The following is a 27,600-nucleotide window of genomic DNA, read 5'->3' on the forward strand; positions in this document are numbered from 1 at the left end:
ATTCCTCACTCAGGTAAAGCCACCAGTTTCATACGTCTACCCAGTTGACAGAGTGCATTGCTAGGCAATGACATTTTCATTTCTGTGTTGTAAAGTGTTTGGATTGTGATGCAATGACTGTGAATAATGAAAAGAAAGGTTTTGTGTGGCTGAGGAATAGCAAATTGTACAGAGAAGTATCTTAAAAACAAGACCTGTGAAGAAGAATGTTTACAATCTCATGGGATGCCACCTTTAGCATTTCGAGACATTGTTAGCAAGTTGAAGGCCATTGAACAAATTGCTTATGAAGAAGCGCCAAATTCCCACAAAATGAGAACTGGGAGATGTGGTGAGATAGAAAATGTTGTATTCAGGGACACATCAGGCATTTTGTCAATTCCTGTACTTGGACCAGTAATTCAAGCAAAGGCCATAAAAGTTGTGAGCAAGATGAAAATAGAATATTATATTGCATCTGCAGATTGACTCGTATGATTAAGGGATGTGCTGGAATTGCATAGTCAGTGGTGAGACTGAATCTGCAAAGGAAGTTGATGTTAACTTGCCTGAAAAAATCTCTTAGCAGGCTTTACGACATGCCATGAAAAGCCTGACATACTTAACACAGTTGAAGTGGGCTGTTTTTCAGGTGCAGGGCTGACAACTCTTACACTGTACAAAATTAAACTTGTCCTGTACAAAATTAAATTTGCTGTGGTGGGAACCTCAGCAAAGATAAAGCGAGAACACACACTTATGTAACAGAGAAACTGAAGTTTTCTCTTGAAAAAGCCATTAGTCCCTGTTGATTCAAAAAGTGCAGATTGCCATGCGAGTACACATCAGCGACAAACCTACTTGTGGGAGTTCAGTTTGTCACATGGCTCAAAGCACTTGGTCACAAAATGATCAAAGAAAGCCACAAGATTTTGCTTCTGATAGATAATTGTGCTGCTCACTTGAAAGATGTTTCACTGCAAAACACTAAACTTGCTTTCCTTCCTCCCAACACTACCAGAAAATTTCAGCCCATCGATCAGGGGGACACACATATCATTGCATTTACTTGGTATTTAAGAGATGTTAATGTGTTGAAATCTGTGGAGCTATTTAATCTCCTGTATGATCTGAGGTTTATTTCACCTATGTGGGAAACTTTCAAATAATTGGAAACTGTTTCTAGGAGGCTTGAGTTTCTGAGTAGTTTATCAGCCTCTTGGAATTTTTGGGAAAGTGTTTTTTTACTGTGTGCAACAGCCTGGATAAATTTTAGCTATAGACATGTATAGAAACAAATGCTGCTGTTAACTATACTGATGACAAATAGTAGCAGGTAGTCTATGAGAAACTCAGCAACACCCAAATTTACAACTCCCTTTAGATTGACAGTAATATTATGACATCTCATCTCAGATGTTGTACATAAATGAAATGAAATGGAGGGTAATACAAAGGAAGATAACCTTGTTGAAGATAAGCAGGGATGATAATGTGAAACAGAACCTGTTTCCTTCGAAACATCGAGTCCTGAACGTGATATGCTGATACGTCTTCCCTGGAAACACTGAATCATTTGACGACATTAACTATAGACCTAATCAGTAGAAAACTCTCTCCTTAAACACCAGTGCAGACTGAAGCAACAAATACTTCATCAGTTCCTTAAAAATGTTTAATTTCTGTGCTTCAAAAACTCAGTTTGTATTTTATTGGATGAATTAATTAAATTACAGTAATACTACTGCATTTATTTCTTTTTATAGTCTCTGGAACCCATTTATGTAGATTCACATTCTATTACTTCTTGCAGAAGCTGCTGTTATGATGCTAAAAATCATTTCTCCTTAAAGCACACTTGACCTGTGGACCTTTTTAGAATGTCTTAATGGGATTTTGCCATATTGCCGGGAAGACAGCTATGTAGTTATTAATGTTTCTTGATTATAACACCATTGCAAAGTAAGCATAACATGTTTAACTTTTTTTAAATTTTATTGTTCATCAGTTCTTATTTGTGATTTTAGACAGATTTTGCCACTGTTTTGCATCCAGTCAGGACAGAGAACATCTTGGCTTTAGACACAGATCCCAGAGCTGAAGTATACCCCCTACAGTAGCCTAACAGTAATCCCAAGATGTGAGAGTTGTAATCTGCTGTCCGTAGCTAATGTGGTACATATTTCAAGATTGTGTGCCATGCAACTCTTGCCTAGGTTCTTGGATTGGAGATTTTAGTGTGATTTCATGACTGCTGACTCATCCATTTAGTTTCATAGTTATCAGCCAGGCACATTATCCTGAAATATTGTTTTAACATTTTTCACTCTTTATATTTGTATTTTAACATTACATTTTAAGGCAAATGCTAAATTAGCACATTTAGATACTCAAACAACTTTGATCACAGAATATGACAGTAAGGACTCCAGTAACTGTGATGCTGAATGCCTGAAACCCATAACCATCATCATCATCATCATCATCATCATCGGTTGCTTAGTAGGTAAATGCTAGACTACATATCTAAAGGTTCAAATTTTGTTCCCTGCACAGTCCTAGGTTTTTATGATGTCAGTTAACACCTCTGGTAATGTTTACTGTAGGTAATGGTTGTCAGATTGCACCAGGGTTTGGACTTTTGTTAAACACAAGGACTCCCAGTACTTATTCCATAGGACAAACGAAGGCAAGGGCACATCATTACAATATGATCACACCTATTAAAGTGCTGCAGTGTTTCAGCCAGTCTGTGGACTGATAGCTGTGCCATTTTGATGTAAAATGTGTTATTCCTCCTGTATTGTTCATAAACAAATGGTGCAAATGAGTGATTTATGATTAACAGAAGTGCGATTTATCAGCACATGTGGCAGATATTATAATATTGCAAGGGCAATGACAATTTTGATTTGTAAGGATTATTTTCTGCCAAGTGCAACTTTCCAGTGGCTCAAAGCACACTGTTTTCTTCTTCCTTGTATTCAGCTCCTGCAATGCCTGGAATAGAGCACTGTTATAACTGTTGAGACAAGGGCTTTTAGAATAGTCTAACATTTTTTTAAAATTTTATATTGTTTTCAACAAATTTGCATTTTTGTTTGTTTGTGATTTATTTTATGTTCACTGTGCTGATTTATTGATAGATGGCAGTACATTGATCCTCTCCTTTAGAATATCCTGTTTTAATTAATTTGTGATTCTTGAGAAAAAGGGGGGGGGGGGGCATTTGCAAGTGAGTGCAGTCCGGTGTTAGATGAAATATGTGCTCAAGTAATTTTTACTATCTTTTCTTCTTTGTTTGAGTGTTCTTTGTAGTGTATAGAAAAATTAGTGTGACAAGAGTAAGTCAGAAAGTGAAGTTGTGCAGTTTATTGCTCTTAAGTGGAAGAGTGAAACTCATTGTAGAGTATTTAGTTACCAGCTTGTAGGCTCGATTGTAACTGGTACTTGCTGCTACACTCGGTGAATTAGAACCTTGATGGAGGGAGCAAAGTGGAAAAGATATTGAACAATTTGTTAGGGGACAATATGTGTGTATCACCAGAAATGTTACTGGCATGGATTACCAATTTGATCCAGATGAGAAGGAGGTAACATGAAATGCGGAAATGCCTAAATCATGAGCTTCAAAATTTGTAGGACAGCCACAGATTTATAGAAGATTATGGGAACTAGATGGGACATTCAAGGAATGATTGTTAATTTTGAGATTAATCATCCTGTTTGCAATAAATGGCACTCTGTTATGAAACCCTTGACGGATTGCAACTGTGTGCTAGACTCCATCTGAACATTATAAGGGCAGTGATCTTATTAACTGAGCTGTCTAGGTTAGGCTTAGCTGATAAATTTGTGGTATATTAGTATTTAATCATTGCTGTACAGGTATGTGTTCTATGCAATTCCTGTTGCACTTCAGGACACAGTATTTTGTAGGACACAATATTTTGATGCAGAATTTTCTGGTCATCTTTAGGAGTAATACTCAATACATACATGAAAATTTATGCCAGTATACACTTGAAGATGGCCAGAATACTCCGCACCAAAATATTGTGGCAGGAAGGTACTGACAACTGGCAGTTCTCTCAAATTTCCATAGAAAAATCTATATGCTGGGAAAGCTTTAAATAATGCATGTGAAACATGTTATATTGTTACACTACAGTTATTGTACAATGTTATTTGAATTTGATCTCGAACACATACTCATAATTACTATTATTTATTTATTTCGTGTTCCGTAGGTCCATGTGAACAAATCATAGGGTATGGAATGAGTTAGTTTTATAAGTTTGTTGTGATTAATGCAGTACACAGTTCTATGGAAACATGTTCACATTGGTAAGGTAATCTTACAGAAAAAAATAATAATACAGTTACAACGAAACACACACACACACACACACACACACACACACACACAAACTGAACAGACATTATACATTACGGTTCAAGAACTCTTCTCTTTTATAGTGTAGAGTGGCCCTTGCAACAGGAAATGCCTATTTTTTTAAAATAAGGAATCATTATCTACTAGATACTTAATTTGTGAAGAGATAGCTTTAAAAAATTTGCCAACACTAAACTAGATCCACTTCTGCATCATACTTAGATTTGTAAGCTTGAAGTGTATGTCTTTCGGGAAAAGCTTCTGACTTACCCTTGTCCTTTTATAACAAAGTAATATATTCATACTGATTGTTTGTTGTGGGGCTGAGTAATGCAATTACTTTTGAATATTTTTTTACAGTTGTTATTTCAGCTATGTACATGATGCACGCTTCATAATGCATGTGAAACAGACACACATCTCTTGTGTAGCACATTGAATCATCTATCCAACGAGTTGAAGCAGTAAAGCATCAAGAGCTACAGGGGCTCTTTCAGTCAGTTGCATCCATTTAGAAAAGTGCATTTCTCTACTACAGGTATGTGGTGGGCAAGCAGCAGTGAAAACAATATTTCACTTACAATACATTGATGTAATTTGTTTTTAAATGGACACATTGCTATTTGACAGTATCGTTGTTTATTTAATTATGACCCAGGTTTCGGCCTTTTATGCCATTTTCAAGTGACAGAGTGTATGTCATTAACACATATTGCAGGACATAAATTAAGAAAAATATTCGTTCTCCACAAAGTGCTTGCTGTAAATTCATCCATCTTGTTAAAAGATCAGTGCATAAAAGTTGGAGCATGTCATATTTAATAAAAACAGGTTTTTATTAAATATGACATGCTCCCACTCTTATTCACTGATCTCCCACTATTATTTACTGATCTTTTTACAAGATGATGATTTTTGCATCTGGCACTTTGTGGGGGGCGAATATTTTTCTTAATTTATAGCCAATTTTGAGCCTGATGTACTGCAATATGTGTTAATGACATAGACTCTGTCACTTGAAAATAGCATAAAAGGCCTAAACCTGAGTCGTAATTAACCCTTAAGCGGTCACGTGGGTTGTTCAGAACACCCCAGTCATCCTTATTGGTGGATTATTACATAATGTACAGAAGAATGCTGAAGATTAGATGGGTAGATCACATAACTAATGAGGAGGTATTGAATAAAATTGGAGAGAAGAGAATTTTGTGGCACAACTTGACAAGAAGAAGGGATCGGTTGGTGGGGCATATTCTGAGGCATCAAGGGAACACCAATTTAGTATTTGAGGGCAGCATGGAGGGTAAAAATTGCAGAGGGAGACCAAGAGATGAATACAATAAACAGATTCAGAAGCATGTAGGTTGCAGTAGGTACTGGCAGATGAAGAACCTTGCACAGGATAGAGTATCATGGAGAGCTGCATCAAATAATGTCATGTTCTTTGGTACCTTTCTAGGACGTAATATGAAAGCTTTGAGAACAATAGAATCTACAATGGAAGCACAAGTTCCAAGAAAACACGCAACAATGTGCCTTGGGGTGTTGTCAGTTGCAGTGCTGCGAGAAGCGTACAGTTGCGTTCCGTAGCAGCTGCTTGTATTTTTTCGCTCTCTGCAGTTAAAACAGCTATAGATCATTATGAAATAGAACAAGAAAGAGTGCGGAAGCTTCTGGAAGAGGTCTTAGGTGAAACTTTTGAAGGAGGAGAAGAGGAAGAAGAGGAAACAGACAGTTGTGAAGTTCTCTCTCATCACAGTGACACAGAAACGGAGGATGAAGACAGCCTGGAACTGAAACTGCAAGTAAGTGCAGCAGATAATGAAAGCAAGCATGATTTTTTTTTTATTGGAAAGGATAAGATTTTAAAATGGATTAAAAGTTGTCCTAGTCGTAACGAAAGTACTAGAAGTGTGGACCTCATTATTCGTCTCCCTGGAGTGAAAGCTATTGCAAAATCTGCGAAAACTTCTGTGGACTGTTTTTTGATATTTATAAATGACATAATAATTAGAAAGATTACATTGTGCACAAATATTTACATACAACTCATTGCATCAAATTTCACAAGAGACCGTGATGCCAAACCAACAAATGAGGAAGAAATCAAAGCTCTTCTGGGTCTATTGATATTGGCTGGGCATTACAGGGCAGGACACCAAAACCTGGAAGACTTACGGGACACAAATGGTTTTGGAATTGCAGTATTTCATGCAACAATGAGTTTGTGGTGCTTTTGTATCTTATTGCGTTGTTTGAGATTCGATGATATTCGAGACAGACCACAGCGTACAGAACTTGATCGCCTAGCTACGTTGTATTGAATTATTCATGTTAAAATGTGTCAGTAATTTTACTGTGTCTGAATCTACAACAGTGGATGAACAATTGGTTGCATTTAGAGGCAAATGCAGTTTCCAACAGTATATACCAAGCAAGCCTGCAAAAATGGTTTGAAAATTTTCGCCTTATGTGACGCAAGAACATGGTATACTTTGGGGATGGAAATCTATGTTGGGAAACAGCCAGAGGGTCCCTTTGCACTGTCAAACTCGCCTAAGGAGATAGTAAATAGATTGTACTGCCTATCGAAGGTACAGGACACAATGTGACTCTAGACACTGGTTTTGTTCTGTACCACTGGCTGAAGAGCTCCTGAAAAAGAAACTTACATTAGTAGGAACTCTTAGAAAGAATAAGAGGGAGCTCCCTCCAGAGTTTGTTTGCACAAGAGGTCGTGAACTTAGAAGCAGCATTTTTGGATTCAGAAAGGATATCACCAGTTTCATATGTGCCAAAGAAGGGCAAAAACGATATTCTCCTTTCATCTTTGCATCATGACGGTGCCATTGACACTAATACTGCGGACGAAAAGAAACCAGAAATTATAACAATGTACAATGAGACCAGATGTTGACACAATAGATGAAATGTGTGTTATTCAACCTCAAGAAAAACTAGACGCTGGCCACTTGCCCTATTTTTCCGAATGATTGACATTGCTTGCATTAACACCTTCATCGTATATGCAAATAATAACAGCGAGAGGATTTCCCAAAGAATGTTTTTACATTATGTTAGAAGGTCATTAGTAAATTCCATAGTGTGCAAGAGAGCAGCCACTCACTCCCTGCCTAAACAAGATAGACAGAGAGCTGCAAAAATGGTGGGAATTGAAGACATCAACAATGCACCACCTTCTGAACAAAGAATACTTAAGCCCAGGTGCTGCACGGTTTCTCCTTGGAGTAAAGATATAAAAATTAAATCGCACTGTGCTCGATGTTTGAAAGTTATGTTTGTAAAGCACATGAGAAATGTGTGTGAAAAGTGTTACGATAACGCACCCCTTGCAGCCAGTGATAGTGACCGATTTCATAAAATGTTTGTATGAGTTGACTGAACAAATGTTTAATTATATGTATAATGTCTTATACCTGTAATACAGTATGAAGAATAACAGAAATAAATAATTAAACAAAATATTGTAATAAAATGGGAATTATTGCATATGTTTCAAATAACCCAATTTAATACTAAAGTAATATTAAATAAAATGATAATGTACCGGGAGATAACATTCTAAATAGCCATTTGTGAAGTAAATGTGTTCATATCAGTGATATGCTGCACAACAATGTCATTATAGCCACTTTTATTCGGGGTGTTAGCAACATCCCACATGACTATTAATGTTATGAAAAGCAGTGCGACTGCATAAGGGTTAAATAAACAAGACAGTCAGTGTGTTCATTTAAAAATTATTGTATGACTGTTGCTCAGCAACATCAAAACATGTAATTTGTTGTTTCTAGTGTTAATCTGTACTTAACGTATATGTAATACTTAATTGAAGAGCTGTTGTTATTGAGTCAATACTAAGTTGAATTACTGGAGTTCTGTGACTGTACAGCACTCTTGAACACTGTGTGTGATGAGAAATAAGAATCTATCGCATTCAAATCCAAATGCTGGGATAATATTTTAAAATATTCATAAAAGATATTACCTTTCATTTATGTGAATCTTTTAGTTCTCACAAGCACAAACTCTTTGTGCTGCTAATAGTTCGGCTGTAAACCATTCAGCCATCTTAAGAGCGAGCTGAAAAGACTGACTGGAAAGCACCTGGCCGTCTTACATAATGATTGGGTGAACCAGTTGTGTATGCATTCATGGCAAATAATAGTGGGTGAATGTATTCTACTGTGGTGACTTCTGTGAAGGGTGTTGTCATAAGTTCTGTTCAGTAGAGGAACAGTACTGTAGTCTCATTTCTTCCACTGTGATTTATTGTGCACACATGTCCAATTGGCCTGACCTACTGGTATATAAGGTGGACTGGAGTGCTTTATGTCAGTCACTCCAGTTCACTCCAAAGACGATCTTTTACTTTGATCAGGCTCTAGAGTTTGTGAGAAGTACCCACACACTTAATGATTTATATTATATAAACTAAATACACTTGACATTTTGTGAGACTGTGCATTATAAATTGAAGAAAACTGTGACTTACATAAGCGAATGAAGAATTGTAACCTTCATGAAAATTATTTGTAGTTTTTTTTGCTTCAGGATATCAAATATGTTTGTGAGTGCAACCTAATTTCTGGACATATCGAAGAACTGCCAAGACACCACTTATATATCTCATTAGTGCGCTTTTTATAGAACCCCAGTGTCTGGGTTGTACAATAAAACTAATAAATTGTCTCAAATTTTAACCTTCTGAAAATTAAATTTATTTGTTCAGGAGTTAGAGAAAGAAAATGTGTGATTTAGACAGGTATTAGAATGATTAGAATGATATATAACTGAGAATGTCTGACCAAGAAAAGCAAGCAACATATCCAGTGAAATGGAATGCCACAGATGCATTCACATTTAAGAACACAATAAGTACCAGGTAATCAAAAAGTCAGTATAAATTTGAAAACTTAATAAACCATGGAATAATGTAGATAGAGAGGTAAAAATTGACAGACATGCTTGGAATGATATGGGATTTTATTAGGGGGGGAAAAAATAAAAAGAGCCCCATATTGCTAGATGCGTGAAAGATCTCTTGCGCGCGTCATTTGGTGATGGTTGTGTGCTCAGCTGCCACTTTCGTCATGCTTGGCCTCCCAGGTTCCCAGACCTCAGTCCGTGCTATTATTGGCTTTGGGGTTACTTGAAGTCGCAAGTGTATCGTGATCGACCGACATCTCCAGGGATGCTGAAAGGCAACATCCGACGCCAATGCCTCACCATAACTCCGGACATGCTTTACAGTGCTGTTCACAACATTATTCCTCGACTACAGCTATTGTTGAGGAATGATGGTGGACATATTGAGCATTTCCTGTAAAGAACATCATCTTTGCTTTGTCTTACTTTGTTATGCTGATTGTTGTTATTCTGATCAGATGAAGCGCCATCTGTCGGACATTTATAATAGAATAACATTAATTTATAATAGAATAACATTAGAAAATTGTAGCGAAATGCAGGAAGATCTGCAGCGGATAGGCTCTTGGTGCAGGGAGTGGCAACTGTCCCTTAACATAGACAAATGTAATGTATTGCGAATACATAGAAAGAAGGATCCTTTATTGTATGATTATATGATAGCGGAACAAACACTTGTAGCAGTTACTTCTGTAAAATATCTGGGAGTATGCGTGCGGAACGATTTGAAGTGGAATGATCATATAAAATTAATTGTTGGTGTCCGCCCTGGTAGCTGAGTGGTCAGCGTGACAGACTGTCAATCCTAAGGGCCCGGGTTCGATTCCCGGCTGGGTCGGAAATTTTCTCCGCTCAGGGACTGGGTGTTGTGTTGTCCTAATCATCATCATTTCATCCCCATCGACGCGCAGGTCGCCGAAGTGGCGTCAAATCGAAAGACCTGCACCAGGCGAACGGTCTACCCGACGGGAGGCCCTAGCCACACGACATTTCCATTTATTTAATTGTTGGTAAGGCGGGTACCAGGTTGAGATTCATTGGGAGAGTGCTTAGAAAATGTAGTCCATCAACAAAGGAGGTGGCTTACAAAACGCTCGTTCAACCTATACTTGAGTATTGCTCATCAGTGTGGGATCCGTACCAGATCGGGTTGACGGAGGAGATAGAGAAGATCCAAAGAAGAGCAGCGCGTTTCGTCACAGGGTTATGTGGTAACCGTGATAGCGTTACGGAGATGTTTAATAAACTCAAGTGGCAGACTCTGCAAGAGAGGCGCTCTGCATCGCGGTGTAGCTTGCTCGCCAGGTTTCGAGAGGGTGCGTTTCTGGATGAGGTATCGAATATATTGCTTCCCCCTACTTATACCTCCCGAGGAGATCACAAATGTAAAATTAGAGAGATTAGAGCACGCACGGAGGCTTTCAGACAGTTCTTCTTCCCGTGAACCATACGCGACTGGAACAGGAAAAGGGAGGTAATGACAGTGGCACGTAAAGTGCCCTCCGCCACGCACCGTTGGGTGGCTTGCGGAGTATAAATATAGATGTAGGTGTAGACATTTTTTGAATGTTTGTATTTGTTTGGTTCTAATAAAACCCCATGTCATTCCAAGCATGTGTGTCAATGTGTACCTCTCTATCTACATTATTCCGTGATTTATTCAATTTCCAAATTTGTACTGACTTTTTGATCATCCGGTATATTGAAAAATGCCACTGTTGGTTTTTGGTTTAATAGAAGACTGCAGTGATTTGAAGAAAAGAGATGGAAAATGTGGGACTTCGGAGCAACAAAAGGACTACAGTTTACTCAAAAAATGAAAGACAGAGCAGAACTCACTTTGTAAAGAAAAGGCAGATCTAAAAGGGATTTCATGATAATGTTATTGTATGCAACCCACCTCCCACTCATGCCAGAGTTACCATTCTGCCTTAAATTGTTTGTCAATATTTCTAATATGTCTCCTTAAATTGTACTTTGTCACTATATTGCACAGAAGGAACATTATTGCCCAAATATAGTGTTCAGTAGTTTTGTCCTTTCTATGGCATACCCAGTACATCTTCATTGGTTACTTCATAAATGCATCCAGTCTTCTGCACTCTTTTGTAGCATCACACTTGCTTCTGGAGTTTTCTTGTCCACATTTCATTTGCATAAAATCATTTTTCTTCATATTGCTCGTTTAGATTTTATATTCTCTTTACTTCTGCTGTCGTCAGTTAGTTGCTGTCCAAACAGCAAAACTCATCTACTACTTTTAGTGCCTTATTTTCTTATCTAGCTCACTGAGTGCCACCTGACTTAATCCAGTTATTCTCTTTTACCCTTGGTGTATTTTAATTGAAGTTCATTCTATAACTTCTTGTTAAGACACTCTGTGTTCTGTTTAACTAATCTTTCACGTCCTTTGTAATCTCTGATAAAACTGTTTTGTCCTTAATTTTCTGTGCTGCATATCACTGCATAGATTGAATTAACATATTTTATTTGGTTTCTATTCAATATCTCCACCATCACCGTCATCCCATCAACAGTGATGGGATATAATTGTAATGACTCCAGCCTGTTGCAGCAGCAGGAGACTGAGTGTTGCCACTGGTGGCAGTTTGGAGGGTTGATTTTCCATGTAAATCTGCATTGGAGGTGTATCATTCCTCAACCTGTTAAAGCTGAAGTAGCCAGTGAACTGTGGGATCCCATGGAGATTGCTGTGGAAATAAAATGAGGATGGTGACAACTTGAGCTGCTCTTGCCTTTGTGAGACACAAGTAAATTTATAGTAAATTTTGTCATTCATTCAGTACATTTTGAATAATAACACTCATACATTTGCCAATAAATTTTTGTACATCGAATTTCCCAAACTCTCAGTTTGTGATGTCATATTGCACAACTTTCTCTCAATGTTTTTACTAGCACCGGTGCTACCAATAAAATATTATCCTATGCCACACTATGTCAGAGGATTAGAGACTGAAGATAAAAAAGTAAAATGTAACATGAAGAGCGAAAGAGAGGCAAGAGAGAAAAAATGATGACTAAGTCTAGGAAGTGGAACACAAATTGTATGAGAAGAAACAGTTCAGTGCATTTATGATCAGTGTGTGAAGAAAATGGGCAAGGAATGCGATACTTGCCCCAGAAGAAGGAAAGAAAGATGAGAAGACCAATAACATTCCTTGTTTGCAGCTGAACAAGATTATGGAGAGTATAGAGATATTTACAGACTACAGATTATATGTAAGGTTTGTCATGTGGTAGAATGAAACATTCATTTTTAAATCTTATATTGCCTGCAGAATTAATTATACTCACTGAAATTAACGTGGATTCAGTGAGGGTGAAGTTATTGTAGATACAATGACATGAAATGATATTAGTGAAAACCAGTTGTAATTGTTTAATGTGCGGTGAAATTCATTTGTTGTGTAGGTGACTTAAGGTGGGTGCTTCCAAAAAGCAGAAAATCTGGATTCCAGTCAAAGTTGGTCACAATATATTCATGAAATGGCCATCTCTATGATACGTATTTCATTTTAAGTGAAAGTAAAAAAAATCTAGTTGTAACAATAATTAAAGAACTTGATCAGTATTTAGAGCATAAATTTAATAGCTACATATGAACTATGTTTCAGGGAATGCAATGAACGCCAACAGGTCTTTGATGTGGTTAATGAATTTTATGCTGCTATTTTTTTCCATCTGCTTCAAGTGTGGACCACGCAACATAAGACCATAAAGGACTCAGGATTTGTGCTGAAAGGTATCATTTGTTTGTCAACTAGTGTACTTTTATAAATGTAAGACTGTTTTCTTAAATTAACATGCTTATATCTTTTTCATAATTTAGGATAAAGGGGATGAGCCACCGGATAGCAGTGAGTTGTCAGCAGGAAAACACAAAAGAAAAACTTGGCTAGAATTTGGAATAAATAGTTTATAGAGTTAGAAAACACACACAATTTACTGGTGCCAGAGCCAGTGTAGTGTGCGCCACAATGGAGGTAGGAAAGGGAAGCTGTTTGATGGACAGTGTGAGGACAATGGAAATTGAAACCAGGATGGTTATGTCAGCAAAGGATGGTGATGCAAGGATAACTCCCATCTACATGGTTTAGAAAGTCTGGTGCTGGAGGGAAGGGTCCAGATGGCATGGGTTGTGAAGCATTCTTTAGTAGTTCAGCTGCATGTTGTGCTATAGGGTGGTCAAGTTTGTTCTTGACCACACTTCGTCAGTAACCATTCAATCTATAAAAAGCCGCTCAGTGTGAGTGCAGCAGAATTCTCGTCACTGCAGATATTTTGTTCATGGGTGGCCAGGCTGTATGGAAGCAATTTTTTTGGCATGGAAAGGATGATAGCTGTTGAAATGCAGGCACTGTTGGTGGTTTGTGGGTTTAGTATGGACAGAGGTGTGTGGAGCCATCAGAAAGGTTGAAAGGTCCAGGAAGGTGGCACGTTAGGTTATGAGGAGGATCAGGTGAAGTTGATAGAAGAGTAGGTGTTCAAATGAATAAAGTGTATCTTGGATCTGAGTCCAGATCCTGAAGATATAAATGAAGGAGGGGTTTGGGGTTTTTGGAGGCTAGGAAGGATTGCTCTAGATGGCTGGCATAGGAGAGTGCCTTGAGGGTGCCCATGGCTGTGCCGCAGTTTTGTTTGTATACATAGAAGTAATTGTTTGTAAGGATATAGTTGGTAAGGTGTACAAGGAATGGGATTGTGGGTTTGGGTCTGAAAGATGTAGGGAGAGTTAGTGTTGCGATAACAGCAAAGCTGTGGGCATGAAGGGTGGTGTTGGTGTATAGGGAGGCGGTATCAACAATGTTGGGTAGGGACCCAGCAGATAAAGCTGTGATTACTGTGCAATCCTAACTGCATACACAACATTTTCAGAATTGAAACCCCTGCCCTCCAACACCTGAAAGAGCATTCCAGACACCACCTCCATAAATTGTCCATTCTGTTGACATCCTTTCCCGCCTTGGAGCACCATTACCTATCAACACCTATCTTACCCATAGTGAACACAATTGTCAACCTGCCATAGCACGTGGACCCTGCCTAGCTGACCCTTTCAGTTTGCCACACCTCCAAATCTCCCAACACTGCACAAGAACTAGAACCCAGATGAACTTAAAACACAGTTGCTAACATTTCCACCAAGAACGTCGATCCCATACAAGTGTCAGTTCTATCCAAAAGCCTTACCTTCAGCTCCACACCCAAGTTTAACCATTTTGGACTGGTCAGAGATCTACTGTTGCTGCCACCTGTGTACACAACAACATCCCTAATGCCCCTGGTGTTGCCACTATCGAACACTACCTCTCTCTACATCCTTCAGACCCAAAACCCACTTTCTCATTCTTTCGTACGCTTTACCAACCATACTGTGACAGACAACTACTTTTCCTTTGAGAGGAAAGTATATAAACAAATCAACAGCACAGCCATGGGCACCTGCATTGCACCCTCCTGTGCCGACTTTTTTTGCACCATCTAGAAGAAACCTTTCTAGCTTCTCAAAACTCCAGACTCCTTGTCCGATTCAGGTCCATTGATGGTGGTTTCATGATCTGGACTCAAGGCCAAGACACCATTTCTTCATTCCTTCGCAACCTCAACACCTCTCCTATTTGCTTCACTTGGTCCTCCTCAACCCAACGTGCCACCTTCCTTGATATCTACCTCCTCCTCTCTGATAGCTCCATCTACATGTCTGTCCATATTAAACCCACCAACCACCAATACCTGCATTTTCACAGCTGTCCCTTCCACACCAAAAAAATAGCTCCCTTGCAGCCTGGCCACCTGTGGATGGCATATCATCTGACAAGAACTCCCTTGTCCAGTATGCTGAAGGTATCACAAATGCCTCCACACACAGATCACCTCCCCTCCCCCCCCCCCTACACACACACACACACACACACACACACACACACACACACACACAATGTAGTGTGTAAACAAATTTCCCATACCATGTACTCACAGGCCCGTAATCCCTCCACCACCCACAAGAATCAGCTATGAAGGAGAGCTCCTCTTGTCACTGAGTATCACTTGGGCCTGGAACAGCTGAATCATATCTTTCAAAAAGGCTTTGATTATGTACCATCATGTCCAAAAATGATCCTTTGCACCACTCCTCAAGTGGTTCCTGTCACTCACTCACCCAGCCAACAAAACGTCCTGGTCCATTCCTGTGTCACTCCCACTACCAACCTCTTGGCACAGGGATAATATTCGAATCCATCCATCCATTTAGCTTTTCCTACTCCAGTCCTGTCACAATTTTATCCTATCCCACCATAGGCAGGGCCACCTGTGAAAGCAGTCAGCCACGTCATATACCAACTCTGTGCAGTCACTGTACAGCTTTTTATATTGGCATGACAACCAACCAGCTGTCCACGAGAATGAATGGTCACTGCCAAATTGTGGTCAAGAACGAAGTTGATAATCCAGTGGCACAATGTACAATGTAGCACAAACACTTGATTTCAATGGCTGCTTAAAAACCTAGGCCATCTGAATCCTCCCCTCTACCACCAGTTTTTCTGAACTACACAAATGGAAGTAGGTTTTGCCCAAAAGCTATAATGTGTACCATTCTTTTCGATGTGCCTGTCTACATCTCAACGGGTCATCTTTGTGGTGAATAGCAATCTATCCTTTTACTAGTGTTGTTGATAATCCAACATGGAGTTTTCATTGTTTGATTCTACGTAAATGGGAATTATCCTTGCAACACAACCTTTGTTCCCATAACCCTCCTGGGCCCAATCTCTGTTAATTCACTGTCCTCACATCCCCCACCCAACAGTTCCCCTTCCTCTATTCTGTCACCTCCTCCCAATCCATGTCACCACCTCACCTTCATCATGAGCCACACCCCACCAGTTCCAGTAGCCGTGCATCACAGGCCTAGCCCATTCAGGTATCATCCCTCCCCCTCACCCCATTCCTACCCAACAAACCTGGCACTTCCCTCCAAGCTGTTAGCCACCCACTCCCAACCTCTCTTCATGCCTTCCGCCTCTCTGTGTACTGCACCCAACCTGATAAGGCCCCCACCTCACCCTACCTGACCCCACCAACTGAAATGCAGTTCCAGCATTTGAGTCCAGCTGGCACAATGTAGGGCACAGGAAGTGTAGAGTGTGTGTGTGTGTGTGTGTGTGTGTGTGTGTGTGTGTGTGTGTGTGTTTTATCTAGCTCGATAAAGGATTTATTCTGAAAGCTAGCAAGTTTTCTTTCTCTTTTATGTGCTCCTATCAAGACTCAACACTTCTGCTATTTGGTCAGTGGTCTCTTTTACTCCTAAATTATTTACATTCTGCTAGAACTTTCCTACTATATTTATTTATATCTTGTTCCTTTATTCGAGCTTCGTGTTTCGAGGATGGGAATATTTTTTATATAATCAGATAATTTTGCGTTTTTAGTCACTTTTTGCCGCGCCATGCACTTTGCTACTAGATTGATCACTGCTTGTTTTATGCACATGTTTGACTTACATGGACAATCCTTTGTGTCTACATTCTTTCAAAAAAGAAAGATTTTGATATCAGCCATCATGGTTTTCGCTCAACAGACAAGCTGTGTTGGGTTGACCCTCCCCTCTTTTCATTGAAAGGGGTCATCTGACACTGGCACTGGCTGCATGGCCTGTTCATCAGATGTTTATAAAGTAAAAATTACAAAAATCTCTGTAAGTATCATCTTGCATACTGAGAATCCATAATAGGCTAAGTACATGTACTGCGTCTGTCAGCTCTGCCAAAATCCTTGGCTGTGTTTAAGAATAAGAGCACATGAATAAATAATAATAACCACTTGTAGACCTTTTTAAAAACTCAAGTCCACCAACTTTTGTTCTCTATGTGAATACATTATGTTTCTTTTATCATCCTATCTACAAACAAGGGCCTTAACTGTGTCTTCACCCTTGACCATCTTTTCTGAATGACGCAGCAGAAACACACTTTCTCATTACATAAAAATCCTTTCTGTCCTATTCAATCAAACAGCTCGTTTCTCTGAGTCCTTTTCAGTAGCAAGAATCAAACTTGGGAATAATCTCCCTTACTGTACCAGAGAACTGCTTAACATCTCAGCTCCAAAATACAGCTAATAGCATCGTTAGTGGCATGCTCATCTTAGCTTTTGTATGCACCATTTACTACATTTCAGTGGCCAGTAAATAATTATTCAGTTCATGTTATATTGTTAGTTTCAATTTTTCACTTCCGTTTTTAATCAAGTAGAGGTTTGCAGATCTTGAATGTTGGAGTTTTCTTTGTTCAAAAAGTGTCTCAGCTTTAATTACTGTGATGGAAAAACTTTAAGCAAATTTAATGTGTGAAAATGTTAAATTAGTTGCTTTCCTGCTACGGTTTTCCAGATGTTGAATGGTTCTGCAGAAGCAATGTTCGCTTAGTGCTGAAGAACCTACAGGCTCATGTCAAAGCAGCTTCAGAATCATCCATTGAGAAGCTGAGTTATTTGGAAAGCTTCCATGACTTACGAAGCCAGGCAAAAACTGAAGTATTCATTTAAAACTTCAATTTTTATGTAACAGTTATATAAACAGTTTTCAGTATTAAAATATGTTGGTCTCAAAAAACAGGTTGTACTCACGTAACATTGAAGATTGTACTGGCCTACATCTACACTAATAAAATTTTTTACACCATTAGTCATCTCATATATTTTGATATTTTGAGTAGTAAGGTCCTTCACTATTTGCATTTACTATGTCAGCACTGTGCATTAAGGTATATTTTTGCCTTGTATCCTATATTATTCTTTTGTTCTTTTCATTCATGACACTCAGATGACCCCCGCCCCCCTCTGCTCCCACTGCTCAGCCACCCAGATTTCCTCCTGTCTTCCTTTTTTCCACATCTTTCTTTATCTTCTTGATAATAATCAACAATGGCTCAATTGAAAAAGAGAAATATGAACACATAAAAATATCATTAAATATAAGTAGTTTTCTTGATGTTGAATGAAAATGTTAAATTTTATCATGTAACTCAAGTCGTACATAATTTTTCAAAATTATATTGTTTATAAAGTTGGAAGTGTATTACACAAGTCACTAATAAAGAGTTCATTGTTATGACGCAGCTGATATGAAATTCTCATCTTCAGTATAACTGTTCTTCCTTCTGCTGATGTGATGGCCCCCCCCCCTCCGTGTGTGTGTGTGTGTGTGTGTGTGTGTGTGTGTGGTGTGTGTGTGTGTGTGTGTGTGTGTGTGTGCATACATGAACATATGTGGCATGATAAACTAGTAAACCCAATGTTAGCTTTGTATCACACTTTGTGCAATAATTAGCTTGCAAATAATTATTTGTCTAACTAAATTAAGTTTTTTATGATTGTCTGGTAATCAATGGAATAAGAATGAAGCAGAAACACACAAAAAGCTGTACAAGTTTGTTGTTTAACTTTTGCATATACTTATTGTTAGTAGAATTACATCTGATCCTAAACAAAAACCTGTATCACCCTTGGCTAACAGTTTCGAAAGCTATTATCGTTTGTACATGCGATAAGCAATGTAGGCAACTCCAATAAGGCCCAGTGATACCCATAGTAGCCACCAGGGGATTCCAGATGGTGGTCTTGTTACTGGAAAGCATCTGAAATAGATAAATTCATATTACAAAGAAAAGAAAAAAATGCATGGAGAATTATGTGAAAAAAAGATGATTTAAATGAACTGGACACTAGGTTATGTGAAAAATAAAGCTTATTTTCACAAATGTAATTCGTAATTTGATGTTCATTGGGAATGTCTCAGTATTGTAAAGCTGCAGGGCTGTGCATTGTCATGGAGAATATGATTCCAGGCAGTGATTTTCACTCTGCAATGGAGTGTGTGCTGATATGAACCTTCCTGGTAGATTAAAACTGTGTGCCGGGCTGAGACTCAAACTCAGGACCTTTGCCTTTCGCGGGCAAGTGCTCTGCCAATTGAGCTACCCAAGCACAACTCACGACACATCCCCCAGGCTGTGGCTAAGCCATGTCTGCACAATATCCTTTCTTCCAGGAATGCTAATTATGCAGGGTTCACAGAAGAGCATATGTGAAGTTTGGAAGGTAGGAGACGAGGTACTGGCAGAATTGAAGCTGTGGGGACTTACTTCCAGTAAGTGTTACGGTAGCATTTCCCACTTCGTGATTGGAAACTGGTAACACCAACCACTCCCAGCTATCAGAGATCTTCTGTCATTGAATGGTGTTCAGGAGCGAAGCCTACACTGTGGGGCAAATAATCAAAGATTTCCCATCCAGACTGATCCAGCAAGGCTCTGGTTTCAGCAGCGAGTGAAAGCTGTCGTTTTGAAGAAGCACAATACTGGGAAAACGATTATGTACCTAAGTTTTGGACTGCTTGCCATATTTTGCTTGGGGTGGCACAATATAGATCTGGGTTGATTGTAGTGCTTTTCAGAAGAAAAACCACTAAGAGTATGTAAAAAAAATGTCACCATGAGTTGTCACGGAAAGCGAAATACCACTGTGGGAGGAGTGGGAAGGATAGTGGGCAGGACATTTCTCATTTCAGGGCACAACGAGAGGTAGTCGAAACCCTGGTGGAGAATGTAATTCAGTTGCTCCACTCCAGGGTGGTATTGAGTTGCAAGGGGAATGCTCCTCTGTGGCCAGATGGTGTGACTTTGGAAGGTGATGGGAGACTGGAAGGATGGGGCACAGGAGATTTACGTTCCCGTAATCCTTCTGGCCTCAACCTTCGTTAGTCGTCGTCCTCACCCATCCAGCCCCTTCCGTTCCCATTCCAACACTACACAGCCCTTATTCCAACAACACACCCAGTCTTTTTACTTCTCTCCTTTTCCACTACCCCCTCCCACCACCTCTCCCTCCCACCACCTCTCCCCTGTCCACTGTCTAACTTCCCAACTGCCACCTAGCTCCCCTACCCTCTCTCCACCTTGTCCCTACGCGCTCCCCAGCAGCACTTCAATGTCCACCACCCGTACCCTACTATCCCTACCCCTCCCCTCCCCACCCCAGCCTCCTCCTTAACCTCGACCAGTTGCCACTCCCATCAGGCACTGCTGCTGCTGCTCGCAGTGTGGCTTCAGGTGCATGAGACTGCAGTCGTGTGTGTGTGTGTGTGTGTGTGTGTGTGTGTGTGTGTGTGTGTGTGTGTGTGTGTGTGTGTGTGTGTGTGTGCGCGCGCGCGCGCGCGCGCGCGCGCGCGTGTCCTATTTTTGACGAAGCCTGAAAGTTTATTTTGTTGTGCCTATCTCTGACTCAGCATCTTCGCTATATGATAAGTAGCAACTTTCCTTTTCATAATATTGTTACATTTCATCCCAGATTTCCCATTGTTTGATTTTTTTTTTAACTTCAGAATTTACATTCCAATCAATACTTGATGGACAGCAATGATTGCTGTGCTCCCTGTTCACCTTTTTCACTACATAAAATTGCTGCAATAAGTATTTTAAGAAGGTTGAACAATCACCACTGGATTTCCTGTTTTTCAAGATGACCCATGTGCCAGCAGTCAGTAGTTTCCAGACTAGGGTTTCGTTCACCTCCATTCTGGCCAACAACCCAGTTATATGTTTTGCACTAGTAGACGCTAGCTTTTGCAGTGCAGGAAATACAGGTGACTCAATGAAATTTGCCCCCGTTGTGCATCAACTTGATCACCGCTACATCACAGAAGTACAAATGTGATTACTGCACCAACTCAATAGTCATATGAAAGGCTTAAATTGGAATTAATCTGGAGAACTGTAGGTTCATCGCTTACATTCTGTGGGGAGAGCTGTTTTGCTTCACTTGTTTAGACAATGTGCTTGTGTATTTGACCACCAGGGATTCTTCAAGAGGTACGTAAATGTCTGGAGCAGTCTGGTGTGGTATTAAATACAGCCAATAGTGTGTTTGGGCTACCTGAGGTCACATTCCTAGGCCACCTGACATCATCTGCAGGCTTCCTACCACTAACTGAGAAGGTCGAAATAATTCTACACAAACCGCAACTGACCATACTCAAGGATTTACACCACATTTTAGGAGTGTTAAACTTCTACTGCTCGTGCAGAAGAACTGCAAGAACCATTGAGCACAGTACTTATTGGCCTAAAGGTTTGGACTGGGACACCAGTGCAGTAGAAGGAAACAATGTGCTCCGTTTTTGAGGCCGCAAAAAGTGTATGGCGCACACACAGCACTCCTCGTGTACTCTAATAAGCTGGATGCACCTTTGGCATTAGTGGTAGACACAAGCCAAATGTTATCAGTGCTGTACTGCAACAGTGGTCAAATAATTCATGGCATCCACATGGGTACTCCTTGCACAAACTGTCACATCGCTATTGAAGTGGAGAAAATACAAGGGTCACTCCAAAAGAAATACACACTATTTTTGTAAAAATACAGATTTCATTCTGCATGTGTGAATGTTTTACAGTGTTTAGGTACATCCTTCCTGCTGGTTTTCAAACTTGGTTCAACCTGTTCCCGTGAGTGGCGCCGTCACAGCATGTCTTCAAGATGGCTGCTACACTTGACGTTCGTCAGAAGTGATGAGCTGTCATAGAATTCCTGTGCTGTGAAAGTGAGACAGTGGGAAACATCCACAAGAGGTTGATAAAGGTGTATGAAGGTGCTGCTGTCGCTCGCAGTACAATTAGTCGGTGGGCAAGCAGGTTACGTGATGAAAGCGGGCACGGCAATATTGAGGATTGTCCTCGCAGCGGCAGGCCTCATACTGCGCATACTCCAGACAATGTGCAGAGAGTTAACGAATTGGTGACTGTTGACAGACGCATCACAGTGAACGAATTGTAACGCTACATTGGGATAGGGGATGGAAGTGTTTGCAGAATACTGAAAGTGTTGGCGTTAAAAAAGGTTTGTGCCAGGTGGGTTCCCAGGATGTTGACAGTGGCTCACAAAGAAACAAGAGAAACGGTATGCACCGAACTTTTGGAACAGTACGAGAATGGTGGAGATGAATTTCTAGGAAGAATTGTGACAGGTGATGAAACATGGCTCCATCATTTTTCACCAGAGACAAGGAGGCAATCAATGGAGTGGCATCATGCAAATTCACCCAAGAAAAAAAAATTGAAAACCACACCTTCTGCTGGAAAAGTTATGGCTACAGTGTTTTTCGATTCCGAAGTACTCTTGCTTGTGGGCATCATGCCAAGTGGAACCACCATAAATTCTGATGCATATGTGATGACACTGAAGAAACTTCAAGCTCGACTGAGTCGTGTTTGACCACATCGGAAAAAGCAGGATGTTTTGCTGTTGCACGACAATGCACGGCCACATGTCAGTCAAAAAACCATGGAAGCGATCACAAAACTCGGATGGACAACACTGAAACACCCGCCTTACAGTCCCGACCTGGCTCCATGTGACTATCATCTCTTTGGGAAACTGAAAGACTCTTTGTGGAACAAGGTTTGAAGATGATGACTCCCTTGTGCACGCTGCCAAACAGTGGCTCCAACAGGTTGGTCCAGAATTTTACAGTGTGGGTATACAGGTGCTGGTTCCAAGATTGCGTAAGGCAGTTGAGAGGGATGGAAATTATGTGGAGAAATGAAAATAATATTCCTAAAGGATGTATCTACACACTGTAAAACATTCAAACATGTAGAATAAAAGATGGATTTTAAAAAAATAGTATGCATTTCTTTTGGATTGACCCTTGTATGATTGTGAGCTCTTGGCCGTGCACGAGGCAGTTATATACTTATGGCCAGAAATAGAAGCAAGGATTTTCACGATCTACATGGACCACAAGGCACTAACCTACACTCTCAAGCAGAACAGCATCAACTGCTCTCCCCACCAGTACAACCATCCGGAATTTATCAGTCAATTTAGCACAGACATAAAGCACATTGTCGACACTGACAGTGTGGTGGCCGACTGCCTTTTGAGTATCAGCAGTGTGTCACGACCGATAGACTTTTCAGAACTCACCAAGGCACAGCAGAACAATCATAAGCTCCAGATCTTCATCGGCCGATTTACTGTTGCAACTAGTCAAACTGGTCATCGTTCCTGGTGAAGAGGTTCAATTGTATCGTGATGTTTCACAGGGAAGCCCATGACCATTCCTACCACCTACATTTCGGCAGCAAGTCTTCGATAGTTTCCACAATCTGTGCCACCTTGGAGCCCACTCAACTTTTTACCTAGTGTCACAATGTTTTATCTGGCCAGGCAAGGAGAGAGATTGATAAGAGTGGAGACGGTCATGCCTCCAATGTCAATGCTGTAAAGTATTCCATCATGGGCATGTGACCATCGGTGATTTTCCAGATGTAACCTCTCATTTTGCACATGTGTACCTCGACAAGGAAGGACCACTTCCTCTGCCATACGGCTAGTGATATCTGTTCACAATGATGGTTTTATGTGCTGGCCGGACACAACACCGATGCACAACATTACCATGGAAACTTTGGTCTCTGCATTCACATTAACTTGGCTAGTTGCATTTGGCTACCTGTTACACATAGCTACTGACTGTGGTTGGCAGTTCAAATCAGATTTATTTGCCCAGCTGACAAGGTTCTGTGGGTATGTACATCAGAGGACTACCAGCTACAACCCCGACAGTAATGAAATGATTGAAAGATGGCATAGTTCCCTGAAGACAGTGCTAATGCACCACGCAACTTCATGGATTTGTGCCCTATCAATAATCCTCATAGGCTTACGAATGACATGTAAACAAGACTTGGACTCCTTGGTTGGAGAACTGGTCTATTGTGAACCATTGCATCTTTTCAGATTCGAATCCTGCCTCGGACATGGATGTGTGTGATGTCCTTAGGTTACCGTATTTACTCGAATCTAAGCCGCTCCTGAAAAATGAGACTCAAAATCAAGGGGAAAAAATCTCTCGAATCTAAGCCGCACCTGAAATTTGAGATTCAAAATTCAAGGCGAGAGAAAAGTCAGACTGCACTTCCAAATCGAAACAAAGCAGTCCGTTGTAAGATGAGACACAATTTAGGTCGAATGGACGAAGATACAGCTACAGTAGTTTGGTTCGAGTCGTAATCTTAACAGTTAAGCTTTACCAAGTAGCCATTGCTATGTGTCAGGCGCTCCGTCCATATTTATACGGGTACCCTTCCTTTCTAAGGTGCTTTGTCTGGTTTGAATCAGTTGCTTATTGTGCTTTGATCTGATAAATGGAGTTCTCTTTGTTATAGGTGTTTACGTCACTCTAAGCTGAAAATGCATTATTGCACTGTGTCATGCATTGTTTGTAGCATTCTGATAATGAGTGTTCACATCCTGTCGCCGCTCGCGGCATGGCTTGCTTTTGTGCGTGCTTTCGCCGCTTACAATGAAAAAAGAGAGGAATTGTCTCATAAGCGAAACAATGGCAAGAGACTGCTGTTTGTTGTTACTTACACTGCTGCTTTCTTTGATAATGATCAACAAGAACCAAATAATAGACTGCATATGATAGAAGATGTTCTGAATGAGAGTTTAGCAAAAATTTTTCTCCGTTTGAAAATCTTTGCAGGCGCCTCTTTAGTACATTACATTCTGCACAGAAATTAGTCATCTTAGATTTAAAAATCTAGTCAGTTGCTGTACTTCATTTCTGACTATATCACTATTCAGCATAACAATAATACGCCTATAAACATGACATGATATATGTATATTCTTCCGCGTTTGCTGTTGTCTCACTCTAGTTTCGTAGTTTATTAGGCAGACAGGATTTAAATGAGATAGCAGCAAACACGAAAGAATACATGGCATAATGTTTACATTCTTCTACCTTTTGTTTTAATTTATTTACTGATGCAGAGGTTTTGGCGCCAGTATTTATCTTTGCGCCTGCAAAGCATGCCTGTGTAGTGGTACATATATTCGACGGCAGAAGTTAGTTGTGGCGGCACCTACCAACATTTTTCAGAACTTCCGCTTACTTTGTACTCGATTCTAAGCCGCAGGCAGTTTTTTGGATTACAAATACCGGAAAAAAAGTGCGGCTTAGATTCGAGTAAATACGGTAGTTAGGTTTAAGTGGACTGATGACCTCAGATGTTTAGTCTCTTAGTGCTCAGAGCCATTTGAACCATTTTTTTTAACCATCTCCTCAGAGAATTTGTCAAAGCCACCCTACACCGATCAGCAACCCAAGGCTAACTGGAATTCCTTTGGCAATAACCTATCGCTCAAATACTACTTCCCACAGCCTCCAAACATGGTATAACAACCACTTACATGACCTGCACTGTTCGTGATGCTCCAGACAGGCAGTGTCAAACCACCACTGCAACTGCTGTCCTCTCGCCCATACAGTGTTCTACAAAGAAGCACACAGATGCTGGGCATCATAGTAAGCAGAAAGCCCACAACCATTGCCATCAACTGTGTCAAACAGGTGTACATTTTCAAGGAAGAGCCACCATCCACAGCACCAAGACTTCAGCATCTTCCAATACCAGTGCCACAATCTCTGCCGCAGGGGTAACAACTGGCTGAAGCAGTCCAAAGACAAGCGCACACAATCCGTTGCAGCTGACACATACATTTTCCTGCCCAATTCTGTGACAAGACTTGACTTCCACTGTGGGGACTGATGTGGTGGTTCCTACAAAGGTGCATATTGTTGCGGTGGTTGACAGTCGAGGTCACACCAACCAGTGATGCTCATGTGTTTAGTTGTGTAGTGTAACACGTGCATGATAACAAGTGAATAACAACTGTCAAGCAGCTTCCATGACCGGTGCCAGGGGTGCTGTATTTTCTAACAAGTTTTACGTCTCTGTGTATTGTTTATTCCTTGCTGTGATTTTTTTATGTTTGTATGTTTTATGTTCTGTTCTAAGTTCCAATAGTAATAGCTTACTGACTTCCTCTCGAATATTTGTACATTCGAGAATGATTTATTTCGGAGTTTATGTTCTGATCAATACTCTACAGATGATAACAGTTTCTGCTCTCCGTGTTCACCTTGTTTGCAAAATACAGTTGCTGCAATAAATATTTTGCTGCAGTAAACCTCCAGTCTCAGTGTGTTCATATTTTGCAAAGGCTGGACAACCCAAATTGAGCTGTACCTGATACCTCATACATAGACAAATGCAGAAATAAGCCAGGGCTTTGATATGGTTCATTTTTTGGATTTTCCGTAACAGGAATTCGTCAGAAGAAGATCATCCTCTGCCGTGGCAATTACAAGGGTGAAAGTCTCACAATGAGGCTTCACACTCATTGCTCACCATATTATTTCCTTTATTTATTCATAAGAGCTCTTTTACCCAAAACTGCCATTTACTATTACAAGGAGTCATTTTTAATCGTTGTAATCTCCTGGTCTTTTTTACATTTACACTCAGTTTTTGTAACTTGACACTGATAGCAAATAGCATTATTACTAACCACAAATGCCATAAAGGAATAAGTATAAATGGGAGAACCTTCAAGTCTTTGAGGAGGCTTCTGCGAGATCTTTGATTATCAACTTCACATAATATTCTTACTGCACACTTCTGTAGATTAAATAGACTTTTCACTTTACCTGTGTTGCCCCAGAGTATTATGCTATGGGATAGCATTTAGTGAAAGTGTGCTAGTGATCCCATCTGCAGATCAACACAATGGGAGAGGATTCTAAATGCAAAACAGGCAGATGTTATCTTCATTCATTATGGTCAGATTCCAGAATGTTCAAATCTTAGAATATGTCCTTTCAAAAATCCAGTTTTTTACAATTTTACCAGAATAACTTGTTAGCTAATGAAAGATTTCAATTAGAAAATTTGACACTAAAAAAATCTTAGTGGTCCTTTGTAAATCCTAATGCAAGCTCAGACTTCTGCTTCATAAAATGGAACAATTATTATACCAATTGTAGAACAATTAACCAGTAGTTAATTGCAGTAATTTATCTGCCTAATGCATGTATATATACTCTACTTTTCAGGCCTTTTATGTTTCTAGCTTGCAGCCCCTGGTTGGGTCTGTTTAGAACACAAACCTTTTCAGCAGTTCCTTTCCTCTTTTCACTTATCCCTCTCTTCTCAGTCCCAGTCATCTCCTCTCTTCTTTACCCATTCTGTCATTTCAACCATCCATCTCTCTCTCTGTCACCCTATAGGTTTCTTGTCTCTTGCTATCATTTCACGGGCCTGTCTCAGTATTCCGCCAACTCTGGTTCTTGTAACTTGTGCGTTACTACCTTAATCTTGCCTTTTGTATGGTCTCTGTGT

General features: G+C 40.1%; 2 protein-coding genes across 2 annotated transcripts in view; one reads left to right on the forward strand and one right to left on the reverse strand.

Moving 5' to 3' along the window:
• The window catches only part of LOC124789941 (ELMO domain-containing protein 3-like), a 129,943-nt gene extending 111,908 nt beyond the window's left edge, over positions 1–18,035 (forward strand). The window contains exons 6-7 of the mRNA XM_047257470.1: positions 12,964–13,091; positions 17,742–18,035. Coding sequence (XP_047113426.1) covers positions 12,964–13,091; positions 17,742–17,896 — 283 coding nt within the window. The 3' untranslated portion in view covers positions 17,897–18,035. The remainder of the gene's footprint in view (positions 1–12,963; positions 13,092–17,741) is intronic.
• A 767-nt stretch (positions 18,036–18,802) lies between these two features.
• Positions 18,803–27,600, reverse strand: part of LOC124789120 (probable flavin-containing monoamine oxidase A) — a 267,938-nt gene continuing 259,140 nt past the window's right edge. The window contains exon 10 of the mRNA XM_047256409.1: positions 18,803–18,987. Within this exon, the coding sequence (XP_047112365.1) occupies positions 18,879–18,987 (109 nt within the window). The 3' untranslated portion in view covers positions 18,803–18,878. The remainder of the gene's footprint in view (positions 18,988–27,600) is intronic.

This window comes from Schistocerca piceifrons, chromosome 3 (assembly GCF_021461385.2).
Source record: "Schistocerca piceifrons isolate TAMUIC-IGC-003096 chromosome 3, iqSchPice1.1, whole genome shotgun sequence".
NCBI lineage: Eukaryota > Metazoa > Arthropoda > Insecta > Orthoptera > Acrididae > Schistocerca > Schistocerca piceifrons.